Below are 23,281 nucleotides of genomic sequence, written 5' to 3'. Positions count from 1 at the left end.
CAGTCATCTGAGGAACTTTTTTCATACATTGTGGTCATAGGAGTTTCATTTGTATTTGAAGCATTGAGTGTGACCAAGATGATAAAACGTAACTAATTAATCATTATACATCAGAACACTAAGGCCACGTTTGAACTAAATGGTTCAGTTAAAGTATTATTACATAGTATTTTAATAGAAAGTATTACAATATAGTGGTGATACTACTATCATTATCAACAACTGAAACTTTTCCATTATTTCCCTTTATCTCTCAGTTCCAGTTTCTTTCACTGGAAAACTTGTTCTTTGAGGGAAACAACTTTGTAAAGTTTGAGCTGATGGAATCCACTCAAGAAAGAGAAATATTAACATTAAAGGTAACGTAGTTTTATTCTGTTGGTATTTTAGGCTCAACCCCACCCCCGTCCAGATAAGGGTCCATATAACAGCAATAATGTTCTATAGAGTGTGTCATCCATGTTGAATTTTGTCTGAATTCTCAATACTTTTTCAGTCATTCCTCAGTCTGTTCACTGTTCACTCAAATACACAGTTATTATCATATACATTATAAGGCATATCACAGCTGTGATATATATAATTTATAATTGCAATACAGTTTTCTGGTCCACACAACTGTACTAATTGTTTTTTTGGGCAGGAGCTTGCTGCAAGGCTAATCCTAAAAGAAGACTTGAATAAGCTGTCTGCGGTGTCCAGAGCTCTGCAGTTTTACCCTGATCTGCAGAGCCTGCTGTCTCGCTGGGGCAGGTGTGCTCTGTGCTTCCAGCCTTTCCTCACCACCTGGCTGGAGTGTGTGCAGTTCATCAACCTCAGAAAGGTGCGCGGCTGACTCTCACTCTCCCTGACCCCTGACACGGCCATCTGCCACCAGCAGCTTTTATTGCACCACATTCACTCAGTGTTTACCTGTTTCAGCATTGTGCACTAATAGCATACAGAAGGACTAACCAAATGCCTAGAATGTCCTAAGAGTCTTTGTTTCTGAGAAATTATTATTACTATTATTAATTCTTGGACAGCTTAGCTTAGCTTTTTGTGATGATATTATTCACCGTGAATAAAGAAGTATTTACAGGAACACAATTTTTTTCCCCTTTTTTAAATATAGTGTATTATCAATGTATTTGAAACAAAAGCCAGTGAATCTTTACATGTTAAAATTGGTGATACTCAGGTAAATCTATTACAGTGACCCTTTTCACATTGATCAGATAAAGCAAAATTTAAATTAAACCCTGGTACAGATTTAAAAATAAAAGGAAATTGTTTAAACCTTAAGTATTTGTGTTTACACTGTAATGTGGTAATTTTATTGCTATATTTTCTTTTGTGTAGGACATGGGGATGAAGAACTCACAGAATGTTCCAGTGCGAGTCCTGTTGTGCTCATACTCCTGCTTCAATAAGAATGGCCACTCTTACTATGGGGTTGCCAAAGTTTAACAGTCCATTCAAGGTGATATTTCACTCATTGTCACTTCAGTTATGTATTTTTATCATATATTTCATTGTCAAGTGTACCAGCAGATGGCAGTGTTTCATTAGTGACAGTGTTTTATATGAACTCTTCCCTTTTTAACTGAAAATCATTCATATTCCATCAGATAGTGCACTTCACCTGTTATTAGCACCTTTTGCTGAAATTGAGAGGCAGGTTACCCCCTCTAAAAGATCTGTACCTCAGTATAGAGACGTATCGTACTGAACATATATGAGTTATTATATTCAACTCTAAATCACATTTTTATTTTAATTTAATTTTTGAATGATTTAATTATATGAATTCTAGACAACCCTATGTTTAAATAACGCTAAAGGATTCTCTGCTAAAACCTGCACCTGCCTAAGCAGAATAATTTAAACAATATTTTATTTGAAAAGACAGTATAATAATTTTCAACAATGGTGAATGATCCTATCAATTTTTAAACATTGTAGAAAGATGGCAAGTGACATTTTTAAACATTTCTGCAAATTATTTTAAATAGTTTAAGGAAATGTTGGATTTGAAAATAGCTGATTGAGACCATTGACGCGTTCATAAAGTACAACGTTTACCACATGCTGGAATATTACTTTTTTTTACAGATACACTGTGGTAGCGGTATCTGTGATAAATGTATGAACTTTTTGGGGGCAATTGGCGCTTATTACATGCAGATTTTATTACAATGATACCTTTCTGAAATCATGTTTTATTAATAATTTATTATCGCAGTTTCACAGTGGAAGTGCACCTTTAGAACTAAAGCCTTTTTAAATCAGAGCTGCAGCCCTCCGCCAGTGCATTTTATTACCTGTCTATAGTCAACCTTTACGCTCTCCACATTCAGTTGAACACAATGCTCTATGTGCTTACCCTCAGCTCAGGCCAATGGCATCTGTTGAAACCTGAGAGAAAACTTCATTTCTCCGAGTTAATTTCCCATGCAGGCCTTCTAAGCTCAGAGCACATTCTACAGAGTAGGGCCTGATGAATAATGCAGCAGGTTTAATTGCAAAGCCAGAAACTAATGACTTTGGACTGGTTAACAGCAGGGGAACCATACATCTCTGCAAACTGAATGAAAAATCAGTTTGGAAAAAAAAAGGAAGGGGAAAAAAATGCTAATTGATGAATAATTAAAGCTTCAGCTAAGGGGCATAATTGTGACATTTCGTTTCAATCAATTTAGAAGTACAGGGGAAAGTGCACTTAGGAAACTAATGGTAGCTGTGAGGATGTCCAGTGGAAAAAAAAAAAGCCCTATGAAGTCCAGTTCTCACAGAGCCTTCGAATAAATATGACTACTGTTCTGGAGCATGAGGATGGACAAGCCAATGAAAAGCCTGCTGTAGAAACACTGTTGCATTACGTTTTTGGATTCCTTAGAATATGTTTTTGTTTATTCATATGAAGTGATGTTAATTCCTGCTGTGTAAAATTACAGATTACACAAACCGTGTTTTTTTCACCTTGGAATTCAGAGTTAGAGGCTCATGCTGAGATTTACGCTGTGAAAACATTTACTTTTTGTTGGTAAATGTGTTCCTGCTTGCAGTAAGTGCTGTTGAGGTTGCTGGTGTGTTTTAATGTGCTCAGGATTCTTGTGCCAGCAGAAGCCCTAAAGTCTCAGGGTCTCTGGCTACTTCAGGCCCCAGGATATTTTCTCTCTCTCTCTCTCTCCTTTACCACTTGTCTGGAATTACTCATTCCTCACACCCAGGCACGGATAGCTTTCATTCTTTTCTCTCTCTCTCTCTCTCTCTCTCTCTCTCTCTCAGTCTTTTTCCCTTGCTGTTTTTCTCATTCTCTTAAATGCAGGTAGATAGATGTTTAAAAGATTCAATGTTGTTTCTAGGAAACATACCTTTTTCAAAATAATGCCTGTGTGTGTATTTATGTCTAAACAGTTTAAATAGTTAAAAGTTTAAATAATACTTTTAAATGTCATTTTCCATGTGGGTCTTTGGTAAAATGTATAATTTAATAGACCATCAGTATATTGCCACAATGCTGTGTTTCTCCTTCATAGTTAATTAGTCTGTTCTTTTTTAAAGGGTTAAAGCGTATCAGTGATGAGGGAGGGAAGCGTCTAAACATTCCAGTTTTTTAAAATCTTTGTTATTTCTTTTATATTTAGCCTACTATGTGGAAAATAATTATAATTAAATAATAATAATAAAAGTTGGTTGATAGTCTCTTAATAGCTAGGGTGTGTAGAAGAACAATGTGTTTGTGTGTGTTAGGGTGTATCCTCATGACTGTGTCAAAAAATTATGTTACAAGATATCACTGAGCCTCACAGATGAGGACATCAACACAACATTAAGACCCAAGGTTCTGCAGAACTCTATATTTTCAATGATGATGATGATGATGATGATAATTTGCTGGAAAAAATGGTATTTTAAAGGATCTGTTTGTGTGTTCAGTATGATCATGCATATTTTTTTTTAAATGTTAAATATCTTACAGGTTCAGCCAGGGGTGTGTAAACTTATGAGCAGAACTGTACATGAGACCGAGCAAAATGAAATGTGTATTATTCCAGAGAGCAGATGTTTGGTCCTGCAGCAGCAGGGCTGCCTCGGGCTCTGTCTGGTGTCAATGGGTGTGTGTGTGTGTGAGTGAGTGTGTGTGTGCATGCATGCGTGTATTTGCGTTTGTTTGTTTGTGTGTGGATGTCTCATCCTCTGCGTCAGACCTCTTTATTAATACACAGCCCTGTGCGCTCAAACCATTGTTTTGCTAGCCTTATTACACACACACACACACACACACACACACTCACACACACAAACCATCACTCGGGAAGGACTCTGTCGGAATATAAATAACACGTTTTGATTGACATTAATGGCCGTGTAGAGTAACTCTGATAGGACACCCTATTGCTCAGCAGGAGAAATGCACTCTGGAAGACGTATGGAGTGCCGAATTAGTACATTCTGAACATGTATGCCGTATGTTAATTAGGAAGTGTGCGCTGATATAATTACTGAGTGGGTTTATAGCCCATAGTGGGCATCTCTTCTCCAGCTCATGGGGGAAGCATGTAGAGATAAAGTAGCTGTGCATACATTTTAATTTACTGCACTCAAATTGAGCAGCATGATGTTGGCAAATTCACTCAGGACGATCTATGGGAAGGCTCTGACTTCTCATTACACCTTGCCTTCGTTACACTATTTAGGCTCCTATCAACTTCAAGGCCAATGCTTTGCAGTAGCCATTGGTGCCTACTCTGCGATGGAGGAGGTTTCAGATCCATAATTCAGACAAATGATTGCTAATAGCTGCCATTAGTTGAAGCTCAGGGCCTTGTGGGAATAGTTATCTGGGTGTCATAGTCATAGCAGGCAGAAATATGGTTTTATCTGGTGTGAGGACTGACCTGTTCCAAAAGGAAGCTTTATTACACTATAAACAGCGGTCAAGTAAATATCATGAGATAAAATCAATTTAAAAATGAAATATACATATATAAACAAAATAAATATAATGTACACATCAAAAAATACCTGAATTACAATAAAATGTTTTTACCCTAATGTCCATTTTATGTAAATATAACGTTTATAAGATACATTACCCGTACCCAAAGAGCTACAGAGTTGATAGGTTGTGTCTGATTCAGTACACCTCATGGCCTTTATTGTCTCTAGACCTTCAGTGAGTAAAAAATACATTTATCATGCCACATAATGCAGCACAAGCGTAATGTGAATGGCAGTGCTTTGTAATTATTGCCTGAGGCAAAGAGCGAGGACATGCTGATAAACCCACCCTGCTGCCCCTCTCACCACGTCCTTGAGACTGTTAGGCTTTGCTTAATTAGGGCTCGAGCTTTGAAGGTGTGCTGAGAGCTTGATTCACTGCCATTGTTTGCTTTCTGCTTTTTAGCTTCTTTGTTCCTGTCTGATATTGATAAGTGAGTAAGGCAATATATATTTAGAGCACAATATCGGACTTCTTCCGTTGAGGATTTTGAAGGGCTGTAAAAGATTAAAGTTGTAGGGTTTGCATGATTTTATTTTTTGCTATTTTTTTGGCCATTTCTATATAAAGAAATGAGGCAAAATATAGGATTTTAAAATCCTCTTACCCAGCGTTCTCTGGTACGAATATCCGAAAAACAACAGATTAGGGAAAGGAGTTTTTGGTGACTGTAAAATGTTTTGTAAAATATCCAGGATAAGAGTGTCTGCTAAAATAAAGGGCTCCTCACCTTTTAGATTTTTAATTTTTTGTTATCTTAATAAAAAGAATAGAGTGTGGTATGTACACTGATTCAAGTTCAAAGCATGCACTTCTCCCAGTCAAAAAATGCATATATGGAAACTAAGGCGCAAAACAGCCCTTTTTAAGGTAATTGATTTAGTGATGTAACAAAACCAGAATCATTTATACTTAGTTTAGCTCCACCCCTTCATGTTAAATTTGTAAGAAGTGTTCTAACCTGGACTGTTTTTTTTTTTTTTTTTTTTTTTTTTTTGTTTGTTTGTATAACATACTAGTCAGCCAATCAGAACAGAGGTCATTCACAATAAATCTGTTTTAAAGACAAAATAAACAAAAACATATTGTCTATTCTAGGGCTCAAGGAAGTTTCAGAACGTTCATGCAGCTATTAATCGTGCATCAACTCATACGTTAGCCTTGGGGAAAGCAGCAGGGTACGGAAAAAAAATTAATATTTGTGTAGTATTAAAGATGACAATTGTCATTTTATTTATAAAAATGTATTAAGATGCTACATTGTTTGCTGCCTTTGATATCACAACCTTTAAATAATCTAAACCAAACTCACATGTATTTTTGGATACAATATTTTCTCCAAGAACAGAAAAAAATTCTCATGCTTTTGCAGGGCTTCTTCTGATGGACTTTATAATGAAGTGACAGATAAATTCTTCTCACTTGCCATTTTTAAACTTCTCAATTTGTAGCTTTTTTTTCTTTAATAAATTGAATTTGTCACTTTTAATATTACCCACTGGGTACTCAGTGACAAAAGCAGGATAATTCATTCATTCATTCATTATCTGTAACCCTTATCCAGTTCAGGGTCACAGTGGGTCCAGAACCTACCTGGAATCATTGGGCACAAGGCAGGAATACACCCTGGAGGGGGCGCCAGTCCTTCACAGGGCAACACACACACTCACACATTCACTCACACACTCACACCTATGGACACTTTGAGTCGCCAATACGCCACGCGAACACAGGGAGAACACACCAAACTCCTCACAGACAGTCACCCGGAGCAGGAAAGCAGGAGAATGTTTACATTAAAAAACAAACAAACAAAAACAACACTTTAAAACTTCTTGTGCATTGTGCATAAGATTTAGGCCTACGTTTCAAATTAACTTTATCTTTTCACTCATTCAGTTATTATTATTATTATTATTATTTTTAAATTTAATTTAAATTAAATGAATTAATTTAATTCATTTTTCCCCGGTTCATTGTTCTTGAGATGAAAGCTTGTCGAGTGGGTGAGTTGGGTGACTTCAGTTCCAAGAAACTCTCCAAGTCAGTGTGGAGTGGCTGTATTAAAATGAGTATCATTGATTGGTGTATTAAAGGCCTGCATCTGAGAGGGAGAAAAACAGCTACTCAGTGGCATGCAGAGAAGCCCTGTCTAACTGTGAGGAGCACTCTCCAATCAGAGTAATCTATTGTCTCACATCTTATGCTGAATGAAGGATCTCCTATTGAGCTGCTGGCACGGCACCATGGCTCTGTCAGCATGATGGCTGCAAAATCAATTCCCCTCTGCCTTGTTCCACGACTCAACTGGAGCTGCCACTGGAGGGCACTGTGCCTCTCCCATCGGCCTCAAAACAATAACGAAGGCCTGGGAACTCAAACGCGCATGACCAGAATCCCCTTAGCTTCATCAGGAGAGACGTTTGGTGAAAGTCAAAACGCTGTCAGACCCACCATGAAAAAAATGAATTATAAAGCGAGTCTGTGTGACATTTATCACAGCTAGCACAAATAGCCCTAATGCCCAATCTCTAATTGTTCAGAGCACACCATGGATGGAAAACATTGTGCCTCCCTGTGTGTTCTCTTAAGTGCTGTCTCATAGCTTTGTTGGTGTCCGTAAGCCATGAGTCCTTCAGAACTAAAACCAGTTTGTCATTTGCGCCCACTTCCCATTACACGGGAAGGTGTAAAACACAGCATTAATAAACGATATGTGAGTGCCAGCAGTTTAAAATGAAAAATGTATAAACCATGTTTCGATGTTTATTTTTATTTTTATATATGTATTATTTATTTCTGTGCATTTATACACTGGTCAACAACAAAATGAAACCCACAGAGAGGTGAAGTTAAAATGCCACCTGTCAAGGAGTGGAATTCATTCAGCAAGTGAATATTTAACCCCTGAAGTTGATGCTGAAAGCAGGAAAAATGAGATGAGAGACTGATTGTGATGGTCATAGTGTTTTGGACAGAGCAGCAACAGTAAATTATGTGGACTGTACCCAGTATGCAGTGGAACATAAATGGTCCAAGGAAGGACAGCCAGTGAACTGGTAACAGGGTCATGAGCACCCAAGCTCACTGATGCTCGAGGGGAGCGAATGCTAGCCCATCTGGTCTGATCTCACAGAAAGAGGTTTCCCCCAGAGACCCGACTTGAGCATATTTGTTCTTGGCATTATTTGGATCATTCATATTCTCTAAACACTTCATTTGGGGGCAGCACTTAGGTTCAGAGGGTTGCAGGACTGGCAGGAACAACAAATAATCCACGGCTGAAGTGCCCTTGAGCAAGGCACCTAACCCCCAAAGTGCTCCCAGACACCGAGGTGGTTGGCAGCCCCATGCTCCCGTTGTGGGTTCTTTGCCCCTAGTTTGTGTGAAGACGTTCTCACTAGTGTGAGTACTTCTCCTTCCTTATTTATTTAATTATTCTTTTATTTAGGTAGGTAGGTAGGTCACGATAGGTCCAGAGCTGTGATGTAGCAAGGCACCTAAGCTCCAGATAATCCCTGGGCACAGAGGGTGACTGACTACTGCTTTGGGTGTGTGTGTTCACAGCCACTAATCACCAACCCACTCTTTCTTTCTTACTTACTTTCTTTCTTTCTCTCTCTCTCTCTGTGCATACAATGACTATACAGCATGCATTTCATTTTTTATGAAACTGAAAATTGTCCCTGTAGATTTCTTTCGATTTCTTTAAAAACTGAAATCAGGTTTGCTCAAAGAATATAAACTGTACAAATGGCAAAGGGAGGGCACATAATAATATAGTTTTATCCCTCATTATTCCTAATGCTGGTGAAATGGACATATGTACACTTCGGTTATTCTGCTTTTTTTCCACAGGTCCAGGCACAGCTGACTGCAGAGAGACTGATAGGAGATTTTTTTTTCTTTGTGGCTTGGCTCAGAACAAATGAAAATAAATGTAAGAGTGGTAAAGCTTGGGGCTTTTGAGGTGAGAGTGAGGCAGTGCCATTATTGGTCTTCTGCTCATTACTGAAGTACAGAGAGAACAGAGCACCACCCATGCACCCTGAGTGCATTTTGGCAGTTTTGGGTCATTCCTCTTTTTTCCAAAGTACAAAAACACCCCGTGTTGTTAAGAGCAAGAAAACACAGAAAAAGCAAAACTTCAAAGAACAAATAAGCTTTAATCTTGTGTTGTGCTCTTGGAAAGTTTGGAGCCCTGGTAATTACTGAGGAGCATCTACAGGGAATGATGAACCTGGGTTATTATTCTGTGGAAGGACTATGTCTTTTCGGCGCAAGACAGAGTAATTTTGTTTTAAGGGAAACATCAGAAAATCAAATATATGTTGCAGTAACATCAAATGCTACCAAATGATTAGATTTCTTTATGGTGCAGATTAGTGTCAGATGTGCTTTAATATTCATAATGAACCTTATGTCACACTGTCACCGTGGTGGTACCCTCAAAGTTACATATTCAGTACCTTTAGTTAGGAAACATAATTGTACCTTATTCTGTTGTAATTATAGATTTTAAAACTGTGTTGTTTTCATATGCTCCATTTAATATCCAGAACTTTATTATATTAGTTTACTTTACACAGTTCTATAATAAAATATTACAAATATTCCCCATTCCTGCTGGATAAGAGATTGTTCCTTTAGGTAACACAACTGGACTTTAACACGACTGTCTGTAACTTTAGTGAAAAATAATGTACCTCTGCCGTACCTTTTTTAGCGTTTACAGATAGTGTCATGAAGTATGAGCTCTTGTCATTTGTTTACGATGTGAGTTTATGTTTACAATGTGATAACACTTACACAGAGCAAGGACAGGCTTAGTATTTGATGTAGGCTTGTTGTCACATTCAGAATCAGCTGCCAGAATCAAGCTGTATATAAAATATTATCCTATAGAATTAATGTAACCATTGTTTTTGCTTAAGTAGAAGTTCAGTAGCACTTAGCTGCAGTGTTAAAACGAATCGTTATGTAGTCACGGGTGCTCAGTGGTGCAACACATTTATTGTAAAACACCTGTTATGAAAAAGTTCTCACTTTATTCAGCAGTCAGTTCTGATGGTATTATCTGATGGAACGAGAAGTACTCTACTATTTGTCACTCCAGTTTACAGTGTTCTATTAACTGTTCATTAAGCACTAAAGAGGGGAGCACTACAGTATCAGCAGCTATTTTGCATGTCATTTGTGTAATACAGATGTACAAATCCTTATACAGATAAATATACATGATAAAAAAAAACAATTGCCTGTGCTAATGGAGACCTACACAAAGAAGCAAGCTAGTGTGCAGCAGTCAGGTCCCTGAACAATTTGTGTGCACAATGCCAAATAAATTATTAAAAATCAAAGAAAACATAATCTGTTGTCAATTATTAATGTTTCAGTAATAAATAGTGCTTGTGGAACATTTGTATAAAACCAATAGCACACTCAAGGTCATGCTGTTACACTGAATAACACTCCCTCTGATGGTGCTTAATTATAAAACCTATGTAAAACTTCTTTATTCATTAATATCTATTATTTGGGCTGAGGATGTTTCCTCGTGTATTACACTTTAAAAAAACAAAAACCTTTTGACTCTTGTAACAGAACCTTGAATCTCCAATTTTTTAATGAAGTTCAAATAATGCTGGTCTATTTTGATTGGTCTATTTATCATGAAAATGTGACAAAATATAAAGAGCAAAACACAAAATATATGAAATGGAAAATGTAGTGACTTTGGCGTTTGTGTATTTAAATGTCTGCAGGGAGGAGGGATACGAGGTTGACCTATAGCAGTATGGGGTGTGGGGCTAAGCAGATGTTGTGGTGGTGGATGTGTTCGTGTGGCCCTGTGTCTGAGCGTGCTCAGTGTTAGTGGGTTGTGTTGGGTAGGTCACATGGCCTGTGGCGAGCATGCTCAGTGAGGGAAGCAGCTGACACCAGCTCGGTGCAGGTAGTGGCATCTGGACGGCGGCTTTTTCTGGAACATGCAGTGCCTGTGGCATCCTGCCTCCACCGGCCCAACATCTGTCTCCACCCAGGGCAGGAGGAACGTCCTTGAGGAACGTGTCCATTAGTACTGTTAATCTCCCGTTCTCTCTTTTACACACTCTCTCTCTCTCTACATCTCTATCCATCAAAGCATTAATCATAACCTTATTACATGTTTGAGTGGTTCTATAGCAGACTATTGTCTAATAAAACATTCACGATTAGACTTTATGATGCTAGAGAGCACTTAGAGGATATGAAATGAAATCAGGATTTTGATACAACATAATGCTCTGTAATAGTGCCATATCATTAACTGTTAGCGCTAGCCTTTTTTTAATTTCAGCCATAAGGTGCTGTAAATCTGAAAGGAATTGCCTCGGATTTTACAGTGAGGTCTATGAACTGCTAACTATCGTTTCTTTCAATCAGGAAATATGTGGAGTCAGGCAAGATGACAAGATGGCTTTCATGAAATTATGGTGAGGATTTGATTGCATTCAGCCACAAGAGGATTGATTAGTGAGTAGGCCTGTCATAATAGCCATTATATATCAATATATTGTCCCAGAAATTATTTAGATAAATGATATTATTGTATATAAGACCATTTTATTCCACTGATGTAAAGATCATATAACAGCATTATATGAAATTTTAGTAAAAACTTTTAAGTTAAATTCTTAATTATTTAGAATATTCTGACATTAAAACTGAATAAATATCTTAACATAAATAAAAGAAATAAAAGAAATCCACTGTTTTTCATACAGCCCCCTCCAGGGTGTGTTCCTGCCTTGCACACAATGATTCTGGGTAGACTCTGGACCCACCGTGACCTTGAACTCTATAAGTGGTTACAGACAATTAATTAATTAATTATTTCAATACAACGTGCAACAGGTAGTGTTGCAGTCACACAGCTCCAGGGTCCTGGGGTTGTGGGTTTGAGCCCTGCTCCATGTGACAGTCTGTCAGATTGGTGTGTTCTCCCTGTGTCTGCATGGGTTTCCTCCGGGTGACTGTCTGTGAGAAGTGTGGTGTGTTCTCCCTGTGTCTGCGTGGGTTTCCTCCAGGTGACTGTCTGGGAGGAGTTTAGTGTGTTCTCCCTGTGTCTGCGTGGGTTTCCTCCAGGTGACTGTCTGGGAGGAGTTTAGTGTGTTCTCCCTGTGTTTGCGTGGGTTTCCTCTGGGTGACTGTCTTTGAGGAGTGTGGTGTGTTCTCCCTGTGTCTGCGTGGGCTTCCTCCGGGTGACTGTCTGTGAGGAGTGTGGTGTGTTCTCCCTGTGTCTGCGTGGGTTTCCTCCGGGTGACTGTCTGTGAGGAGTGTGGTGTGTTCTCCCTGTGTCTGCGTGGGTTTCCTCCGGGTGACTGTCTGTGAGGAATGTGGTGTGTTCTCCCTGTGTCTGCGTGGGTTTCCTCCAGGTGACTGTCTGGGAGGAATGTGGTGTGTTCTCCCTGTGTCTGCGTGGGTTTCCTCCGGGTGACTGTCTGTGAGGAATGTGGTGTGTTCTCCCTGTGTCTGCGTGGGTTTCCTCCAGGTGACTGTCTGTGAGGAATGTGGTGTGTTCTCCCTGTGTCTGCGTGGGTTTCCTCCGGGTGACTGTCTGTGAGGAGTGTGGTGTGTTCTCCCTGTGTCTGTGTGGGTTTCCTCTGGGTGACTGTCTGTGAGGAATGTGGTGTGTTCTCCCTGTGTATGCGTGGGTTTCCTCTGGGTGCTCCGGTTTCCTCCCACAGTCCAAAAACACACATTGGTAGGTGGATCAGCATTTTCCATATGTGTGAATGAACATGTGAGTGTGTGTTGTCCTCCAAATGACTGGCGCCCCCTCCGGGGTGTGTTCCAGCCAGTGATTCCGGGTAGGCTTCGGACCAATCGCGACCCTGAACTGGATCAGCATTAAAGACAATGAATGAATGAATGTTTTTAATACAAATTAACGTAACAGCTCCAGAATAGCAACCAGAGAGGACAGAACAGAGTGACTACAATGATGGTGACGTTCATTCTTATATAAACACACATGATAGTAAACACAATATTGAGGTGTCCATATATTGTACGATAAGCCTATAATGTAATTTTTTGTGACAGGCCTATGAGTGAGAACAGGTACAGATGCTGTACCTGTCATCAACTCATAGCAAACGTACTGCAAGGAGATGCATTCTTCACCAACCCCGGGATATATATATACTCCTGTAGCTGACATCTGACAATGGGCATCGTAAGCCTAGACTCATATGCAACTGCTCCACTGTGATATGCCTTTCTTGCTTCTCTGTGGGTGTCCACAAGGTCTGTACCGTAAAGTAGCTAACTCTGTAATTACATAAGGGCCGACCCAGTACTTTCCATGTGATTATATTTTCCCTACGTCTAATGGCTGAATCTTAGTCAGGGTTACAGTGTGTCCTCAGATCCTCCTGCAGCATATGGGGAGGCTGAGTCCACTCCAGCAGGTGCGAGGATGGGGAAACTGCTCCAGTAGCTGCTGATGGGACACGCTGCTGCAGTCTTATGTGCTGGAGCTCAGCCAGCCTAATTGGAGCACCTGGCTTAAGTCAACCCTCTCAACCCAGCCACTAATTCTACTGCTTAGTCCAATGTGGAAAGCTAAAACAAGACGATGAGGAGGGCCACTGGCACAGCGGATTCTCCCATGACAGTGCTTCAGCTTGTCTGATTAAGAACTGGTTGGCAGCAGTGATTTCTGGGCAGAGTTAAGGCTTTGATAAGACTGTGATAATCATCATGAAATCACGAATCATGAAAGAACTCTCTGATGATGGATTCAAATCTGCGGTCATCTTCCACAGCCGCAGATTTGGCCAAAGATCTCGCAATCTGTAGTTAATATGACACCTGTTTAAAATCACACACAACCCTGGGTTTTAAAACCACCCCTGACTTGGAATGATATAAGCAGCAGATCATAATTTTCTTGCATCGTGGGTTTAACTCGGCAGCCCCTGTATGATTAGAGTGCGTCTGAGATGTCTATCAGTGGTTCAGCTGCATGTGATATGCTCCAAATCTGTTCCTCAAAGTGAAGGGTTTCCAGTAGTGAAGCTCTTTGAGACCTTGTGGGGCTTTCAGTGGACACAGTTAATAAAAACCATAAAGTTTGGTCATTTATTCAGAAAATGACTAGCTTGTTTGTGATTGAAGTCTAAATTGTCTGTAGGTTTTTATTCACTGTTTGAATTACCACAAAAACTCTGTTGTTACTCAAGGTGTTTAGTTTTGTAGCACTTTCAGTCTGTGTTTACTTTAGGGGTCTCTCAAATTCCTCTTGTAACAGCAACATATGGAGCAGGAATAGAGCAACATCCTCATCTCGTTTCATGTTTTTCCTTAACATCTGGAGATCTCTCGTCTGTCCAAGTGCCTCCAGATGCCATTTCTTGGCTGTGCCTGAGCCAGCTATGCATTAAGGGAAAGCCTGAGCCACTTTGTTTCCCTTTTACGTGAGCCAGGCCTGTGTACAAACACTGGACCTTTTTCCAGTGTGAGAGCTAGCGAGTCTCTCAGTTTTATAAAATGTGTTTTAAAATTATGACCATTGCCTTTGAGTGCAATACCATAACCACAATATTTGCAGAGACGACTTGACTCGGATTTGCATGCATCTGTTTTTTATGATCACCTCTGAGAATTATTCACTTGTAAAGAGGTGGTTATAAAGTGGCCAGTGAGTGGAACTACCAAACATGTGTTTCTAATAAAGTGTACAGTGAGGTTTCCACAATTCGGCTTCTGTTGCCGACTTTCTGATCTATGTCTTTCTGTTCCGTTCTCAGTTTTAGAGAAATATCTGAAAAAAAAGCAGATTGGATAAATCTAATGATCAGAAGGCTGCAGAACAGATGTCACTAGAAGGAATGGGGGTTTTACTGGAATCTTTCTGATTCAGTTTTTAGCATTCAGTACTGATCTATTATGAGCCCAGACAGAGAGGCATGGACTTCCCTTCTGTAACCGCAAGCAGAAGCCATTCGTTCAGAAAAAGAGTGTCTGAAAGAGCCCATCTGTAAATATTTATTCAGAATTTATATGATGACACGGGCGAATGCATCATGTGAGACGTGTGGATCCCTCACAGAGTTGAATAATACAGCAGAACAGCTCAGTCAAACATTTGTTTTAGATGTGGGAGACTTCAGTGGCTGAGGATGAATGGATGGCTGGGAGTGTATGTGTGTGTGTGTGTCGCCCCCCACACATTCACTCTTCAGGACATATATACAATGTGATTACAGTATGTTAATGTAATATCAAACTATACCACAACACACTACACAGTGTCTGGGTTGAGAGGGTTGACTTAAGCCAGGTGCTCCAATTAGTCTGGCTGAGCTCCAGCACATAACACTGCAGCAGCAGTGTGTAGACACCTGCTCATTCAATGTTTCTTTTGAAATGAAGGATACTAATAAGGACCCCCCCCCCTTTGATGCGCTACTACTCTTCTGAGAAGGCTTTAAACTAGAGTCTTGTCTTGTTGGCCATGAGAGATGCAGTGAGATCAGGTGCTAATGCTGGATGCTTAGTTCTAGATAATACACACTGCTTCAACTCACCCGAAAGGTATTGGATGGAGTTCCATCACTCTAGAAAACACAGTTCCGCTGCGTATAGCCCAGTGCTACAGGGCTTTACACACTGACTTTTGGCCATGGGCATGGCGTCTTTAAACAACAAGGCTTTTCTATGGTGATTATACAAGCTGTTTGTGCACTATTAAAGTGCCTGATCGCTAACAACCGGGTTTTAGTATTTATTTTTATGAACTGCAGGCAACAAAGCAATGATTTAAAGGCTGGAGTTTTATTAAGAGTCTGACATGTCTTTAAAGCTTGTAAAACACAAACAGCTCCCGTTCACTCATTCAGATATCAACTCTCTGCTTGAATTGTTCTTAACAAAATTAGACAATGATTTACATTAACAAGCAGCAAACGACTGTTTTACACCACTGTGTATTTAAAGACAGCGCAGGACGATGTGATTGTCCAGCAGTGTGAGGGTGGACATGAGAGCGAGAACATAGTCTGGACACCGCCTTTGTGTTTGCTGCTGGTTCCAGGTCTTAGCTGCTGAAGCTGAGTGTGTGGGTGTGTGAACAGGCAGATAATGTGCAATCCTTGACAAGTCTTGTTCATCTTCCTGTGGTGAATCTGTAGGTTTTTGGTTAATACGTTCTGGGAGGCCCCTGCTCTCAGATACATCTTTCAGTGTGATTTCAAAGCAGCTGGCAGCTCGTGGGTGTGATCCTGGTGTGAAGAAAGATGTATTTTAAATTTCAATATTAAACAGCCTTTAAGAAGAAGAAGAAGAAAAAGACTGGAGACAAACTGGTTTCCCGTTCTGTGGCGTTTCCTCAGGTTATCATTTCGCTGAGGGTTACTTTTATCAGATCTCATTCCTCAAGTGGGACCTAGGTAAGCAGTTTATTCACTTACCTCAAAATCTGCATCAATTTTTTACACATCTCAAATGCATGATGTTTAACAGCATGTTAACCCTTTCATTCTCATAGAACTGTCTCTGTTCACTGACATTTCAGTTCCACCCTCATAACTACAGAAGATTACACGATTCGTAAGTTTCGTAACTGATACTGAATCATTAACCGTAGCTAATGAACAGTTTAGAATACGGACTGAGTGAATCACATAGGTAATAGTACATACAAGTAATTAAGTACATCATAGTAATAACTGAATAATTAATTTAACATTATTTAATTTATAGTACTTATTGAGAGGTGGGTAATAACTGAATAAGCTACAGCCCAGTACTGACTGAATAATATGCAGTGCTCAGTGAATATAGAAAGTCTCAAAAGGTATATTGGAAGTACAAGTTAATTCATAGAACTTAATTAATAGAATCAACAATATTTCTTAGTATTTAATATAATACTCTGAAGATGAGCACTTGAAACTACAGCCTTTTTTTCTTAGTCACAAATTTAAAATGTAGAATTATTGTTAACTCAGGTTAGTTCTTAGTTCATTTATTCATTCATTCATTATCTGCAACCGTTTATCCAGTTCAGGGTCACGGTGGGTCCGGAGCCTACCCAGAGTAATTGAGCGCAAGGCAGGAACAACCTCCAGTCCTTAGCCAGTGGACACACACTCACACCTACGGACACTATTGAGTCACCGATCGACTTACCAACGTGTGTTTTTGGTCCGTGGGTGGAAAGCAGAGCACCCGGAGAAAACCCACACGGACACAGGGAGAACACACCAGACTCCTCACAGACAGCCAACCGTAGCAGGACTGAAGGCTGCCTCACTCTGTGTGTTTCAAACCCTGGGCTGTACTAACTGACTGATCTCAGGTGATCTGAGAGAACTAGGTCTATAAGCTTCAAGAAGGTCATATATATGTGTGATTAATATGCGGTAGGGTCGCCGCAGTCACACAGCTCCAGGATCCTGGAGGTTCTCTGTTGTCTGCGTGGGTTTCCTCCGGGAGCTCCTGTTTCCTCCCACAGTCCAAAAACACACGTTGGTAGGAGGATTGGTGACTCAAAAGTGTCTGTAGGTGTGAGTGTGAGTGTGAGTGAATGTGTGAGCGTGTGTCGCCCTGTGAAGGACTGGCGCCCCCTCCAGGTTGTGTTTCTGCCTTGTGTCCAGTGATTCCAGGTAGGTTACAGACCCACAGCAACCCTGAAATGGATAAGCGGTTACAGACAATGAATGAATGAATATATATATATAATTTTTCCCATATTTGAAAACAGCCCTACCTAAGGTGTGAGTTTTTATTGGAGTGGTTCTCTCTCTCTCTCTCTCTCTCTCTCCCTCCCCCCACCATACCTCCAGAGAGCAGGTGCTGGTGCAGCTCATCCCCCACCCTTCTGTGAGAGATGGATAGCACGTCTGTCTCCTGGGCTCATCCAGGTGTGGAACAGCTGGGGAAGACCGCAGTGGGGGACAGTGGGGGGGCTTAGGGGAAGGGGGGATGCTCTGTACGAGCTATAAATTGCACAGGAACTCTGGGTACTTAACACCAGCTCTGCTCCGTGCTCATATTAATCATACACAGGTGCTCAGGTGTGTCCTGTCACTCCTCCGGCCGTCAGCTGCACTTATTCACCTCCGCCTCCCTCCCTCTCTCTCCCACACACACACACTCTCTCTGCGCACACCCCTTTCCTTTTCCCCCAATCTCTTTCTCTTGATATACCTTTTTCACACTTTCTCTCTCACCCTGTTTCAAACCCACTCTCTCTCTCTGTCTCAGGGCAGGGTCGTGCTGAGTGATGACCTCTCTCAGGTCATTTATTTGTTGAGATGAGGTGCTTCACTGGCCTCTCCACGTGGCATTTTTCTCATTTTCCACCCACAGAGTAGAATCACATGCACAGTGTGGAAGAATGTGCATGAAAGGACTTTTACTGATACCTATCAGTGGAAAAATGTGTGCATGTGTACTGTGTAAAATTCAGTCATTCAGTCATTCATTCATTCATTATCTCCGACCACTCATCCTGTTCAGGGACACGGTGGGTCTGGAGCCCCTCTGGAATCATTGGGTGCAAGGCAGCAACACACTCTGTAGTGGGTGCTAGTCCCCCACAGGGCAACACACACACACACTCACATCTACAGACACCTTTGTGTAGCCAATCCACCTACCAATGTGTGTTTTTGGACCATGGGAGGAAACACATGGAGGAAACCCACACAGACACAAGGAGAACACACCAATCTCCTCACAGACAGTCACCTGGAGCGGAACTCGAACCCACAACCTCCAGGTCCCTGGAGCTGTGTGACTGCAACACTGCACCACTCTCACTAAATAAAATTAATTCAAATTTCAGGAGTTATTTGGAGTGAAGGACTGGGAAAGAGATGTGAGGAGATTGGATGTAAGCAGGGGATATGAGAAGGGAGAACACATTGCTCTAAAGAGCAAGCCTGGAGAACACACCTCTCTGAAGAACAGACCTGGAGAACACATTGCTCTGACGAACAAGCCTGGAGAACACACCTCTCTGAAGAACAGACCTGGAGAACACATTGCTCTGAAGAACAAACCTGGAGAACACACCTCTCTGAAGAACAAACCTGGAGAACACACCTCTCTGAAGAACAGACTTGGAAAACACAGTGCTCTGAAGAAAAAGCCTGGAGAACACACCTCTCTGAAGAACAGACCAGGAGAACACAGTGCTCTGAAGAACAAGCCTGGAGAACACACCTCACTGAAGAACAGACCTGGAGAACACAGTGCTCTGAAGAAAAAGCCTGGAGAACACACTTCTCTGAAGAACAGACCAGGAGAACACACTGCTGTGAAGAACAAGCCTGGAGAACACACCTCTATGAAGAACAGACCTGGAGAACACACTGCTGTGAAGAACAAGCTTGGAGAACACACCTCTTTTAAGAACAGACCTGGAGAACACTGCTGTGAAGAAAAAGCATGGAGAACACATTGCTCTGAAGAACAGACCTGGAGAACACACTGCTGTGAAGAAACAGCCTGGAGAACACACTTCTCTGAAAAACAAGTCTGGAGAACACACCTCTCTGAAGAACAGACCTGGAGAACATATTGCTTTGAAGAACAGACCTGGAGAACACAGTGCTCTGAAGAACAAGCCTGGAGAACACACCTCTCTGAAGAACAGACCTGGAGAACGCACCTCTCTGAAGAACAGACCTGGAGAACACACCTCTCTGAACAACAGACCTGGAGAACACACTGCTGTGAAGAAAAAGCCTGGAGAACACACCTCTCTGAAGAAAAGACCTGGAGAACACATTGCTCTGAAGAATAAGCCTGGAAAACACAGTGCTCTGAATAACAAGCCTGGAGAATACACCTTTCTGAAGAACAGACCTGGAGAACGCACTGCTGTGAAGAAACAGCCTGGAAAACACACCTCTCTGAAGAACAAGCCTGGAGAACACACCTCTTTGAAGAACAGACCTGGAGAACACACCTCTCTGAAGAACAAGCCTGGAGAACACACCTCTCTGAAGAACAAGCCTGGAGAACACACCTCTCTGAAGAACAGACCTGGAGAACACACTGCTGTGAAGAAACAGCCTGGAGAACACACCTCTCTGAAGAACAGACCTGGAGAACACACCTCTCTGAAGAACAGACCTGGAGAACACAATGCACTGAAGATCAAACCTGCCTCACACACACTGGTAAATTACGCTCCTAGAGAACACACTGCTCTGTTCTCGAATGCTGCTCAGAAGGTCATGCTGCCTCTCTGCATGTTAAAGTTTTATTGCGCATCACGCAGACTCTCATAAACACAAACTTTGTGTTTGAGTCAGCAAGAGCGAGGCCTGTGTGTGTAAGGCCCAAGCTGTGCTTCTGAAGAAGGGGTTCCCTGCAAAGCATCAATCACGCCTTAAACACACAGTGGGAGCCATGCGGCCTGCTCCTCACTCAGCCCTCATCAGCCATCAATCATCAGAGCCTCGTAAACCCCAGAGCTCTGCACACGTCGGCACTTCTAGCCCTCACCTGAGCTTCTGGGAGAGCCAACATGGCCCCAAAGCAGATTGAGAGAGAGAGAGAGAGAGAGAGAGTGATATCCCCACCCCCCATACACAATCCATGAAAGAATAGTTTATTAAAAAAAAAAAGAAGAAAACAACAAAGTGATTATACTGGGTGTTTACCACTACATACTACTACTACTACTACTCCTAATAATAATTATAATAATAATAATAATTATTAATCTCAAAGCACCACAGATATTATAAAATATATTTAAAAATAAAATAAATCTGCAATAAAATCAATAATAAGAAAAGCTGATAAACCTGATTAAGTAGTGAAATGTTAACTAGCTTAACTGATGCTTAATTATAACTGTCAATGTTTTTTAAACATGTTTCCTTAGTAATGCTAGCAGGAAGTCATCATGGTGCTGTTGAAAAAATTCACTTTTGCACTTTTCCACTGCATGGAACATACACTACTTGACTCGGCACGGCTCTTTTACTTTTCCACTGGCCAATCTGGTACCTGGCCCCTGGCTCTGGTATTGGTCCAAAGAGGATCCCCCCTTATACACGGCATGCCAAAATAGCCGACTTTCATTCATTCATTCATTCATTCATTCGTTGTCTGTAACCGCTTATCGAGTTCAGCGCATGGCAGACACCCTGGATCACACAGCAGTCCTTCACAGGGCGACACATTCACTCACACCTACGGACACTTTGAGTCGTCAGTCCATCTACCAACATGTGTTTTTGGACTGTGGGAGGAAACTGGAGCACCCGGTGGAAACACATGCAGACACTGGAGTTGTGTGACTGCGACACAACCTGCTGCACCACCGTGCCGCCCAATAGCCAACTTGTGATTGGTCATTTTGCATGTCAGTCTAATTTCTTTTCCTGCATTAGTAGGCGGTTCTTGGCCACGTTAAATGGCCAAAGGCACTAGACTCTCCCTAGAGAGTCTAGCAATGCAAGGCTACTGCCTGGGTGGTCCTATATCACAGTTGTGGGATGGCAGGAGCTCCACATCTCCACATTAATGTGCTTCTGACCTCAAAAAGTGATTCATAATATGTCACCTTTGTAAAGTTTAATTAGGGATAATATGGAGTAGGGAGCACGGTAGCTCACTTGGCGTTCAGACACCCATTGTGTATAAAATATATAAATGTTAAAGGGTCAAATTCGGTGGCTGGCTAAATGGCCCTGTCCAACTGAGCATGCTCCAGGACTATGTTGTGTATCCCATTTCGCAACCACTTTGGATTCCCTTATTTACGTGTTCCGAGAAGTGGAGCATCTGTTGCTGCCACCAAGTTTAGTGGATTACAAGTTTGTACAGTAGAGCAGTGCCCAGAGGACAGGAGTATGAGTGAGGAGTCATTCTTTTTCTCCGTATAAATCTGGACTTGAACTCTACTGGCCTCCAGAGATAAAGAGACAGACTTCTTTCCCTCTTTTTTTCCTTCCTTGCCCTGTTCATCTGCAGGGCTGTATGAGGCCATTAGCTGACATTTAAGCAGAGCTTTTGTCCTTGCCAAGGCAGACACACTATCTCTCCCTCCTTTCTGTCCGCATAGCCGCATCCCCCCCTCCTCCAGTGTGGCCTATATCCTCCACAAGCGGCTGTGTCTGGGATGATGGAGAGTGGTCTGCATGCATCATTCAGGGCCTTGTGCAGAGATGTACTGCCGCACTTCCTTAATAATGTCATTTTGGCTGAATGGTATTAACAGATTACCCCCGCCCAGGGCAGCACAGCATGTGCTGGAGAAAGATAACCTTGTGTTCTGTAATTTAATAGGAAATGTTTTTTTTTCCCCCACCACCTCACTGGATCACCAGCACAGCTTCTTCTTCTTCTTCTTAAGCTGCTCCTCTCGCCAGTGCTGGGTGGTTAGTACAAATTATGATATTTCCCAAACTTATCACAGCATCGGATGATATTGAAGTCTGTGTTAACACAGTTGAGACAATGCTGGAGGGATGCCTCTAACCAGTGTGTGACCCACATGTAGTTGGGAGTCCCTGCTATATGTGCATTACAAGAGATAAATTAACAATTCTATTGCATACTGTGAGTATAACAATTAGATCAAGCCCATTCAGATACATATATACTACTCAACCTTCAAACAAAAACCAATGCCTTTGCCTCAGCATCACCCAGGAACCAGCGTCCAAGATGCAGCACTACATCTGTATTCACAGTGAAACAGCTGTGTCATCACACCTTTTGGAATGGAGCTAAAGCAGCGCAGAGTGAGAAACATTGTTGCTGTTTCCTCCAGCAGAGCAAACAAATATTAGGAACAAGATAACTGATCGATTCTCAAGAGCGCCACCCTCTGACAGACCAGTGCTGTTGTGCTAGTTAGTTAAGAAAAATAAGTGCAGATGTTCTCCATTTGTAGGGTGACCAGATCTGAGATGCAGAAAAAGAGGACACTCAGGGAGGGGGGACTGGAGTGATGAGGTCACGCCCCTCGCTGCCGTTGTGTGCTTAGCTGAACCCATGTGTGCTTTTAGGTCCTTTACACCTTTATTTGCTTCACAAAACATGGGGATTTCTTTTTTAATTCACCCGAGAACTTACATTTACGTTCCAGCACAGCTGCTCGAGATGAGGGTAGGTACATGAGCTTCGCCTGACATAAACAAGGACTACTGACGTGCAGACTGACCAATTAAATGTTTACAGAGAAGGTTATTGACCAATAACAGTAGCACTACAGTCAGACCGTCCAATCAGAAGATTTTAGGCTACTTCACCACGCCCCCTTCTCGCTCAAGCGAA

The 23,281-nt window shown here is 41.5% G+C and overlaps 1 protein-coding gene across 5 annotated transcripts in view; it reads left to right on the top strand.

Annotated features, from left to right (window-relative positions):
• Positions 1-23,281, top strand: part of lrrc69 (leucine rich repeat containing 69) — a 55,178-nt gene that overhangs the window by 2,519 nt on the left and 29,378 nt on the right. For 2 of the 5 annotated variants that reach the window (XM_066673954.1, XM_066673953.1), the window contains exons 6-8: positions 258-359; positions 644-823; positions 1,342-1,462. In XM_066673954.1, coding sequence (XP_066530051.1) covers positions 258-359; positions 644-823; positions 1,342-1,449 — 390 coding nt within the window. In that variant the 3' untranslated portion in view covers positions 1,450-1,462. Of the gene's footprint in view, positions 1-257; positions 360-643; positions 824-1,341; positions 1,463-2,681; positions 3,295-8,845; positions 10,298-11,410; positions 11,461-23,281 lie in introns of those variants that run through there. The other 3 variants (XM_066673952.1, XM_066673951.1, XM_066673955.1) reach the window with 3 other exon arrangements.

This window comes from Hoplias malabaricus, chromosome 6, assembly GCF_029633855.1.
Source record: "Hoplias malabaricus isolate fHopMal1 chromosome 6, fHopMal1.hap1, whole genome shotgun sequence".
Taxonomy (NCBI): domain Eukaryota; kingdom Metazoa; phylum Chordata; class Actinopteri; order Characiformes; family Erythrinidae; genus Hoplias; species Hoplias malabaricus.
This window is presented reverse-complemented; position numbering and strand designations above follow the sequence as displayed.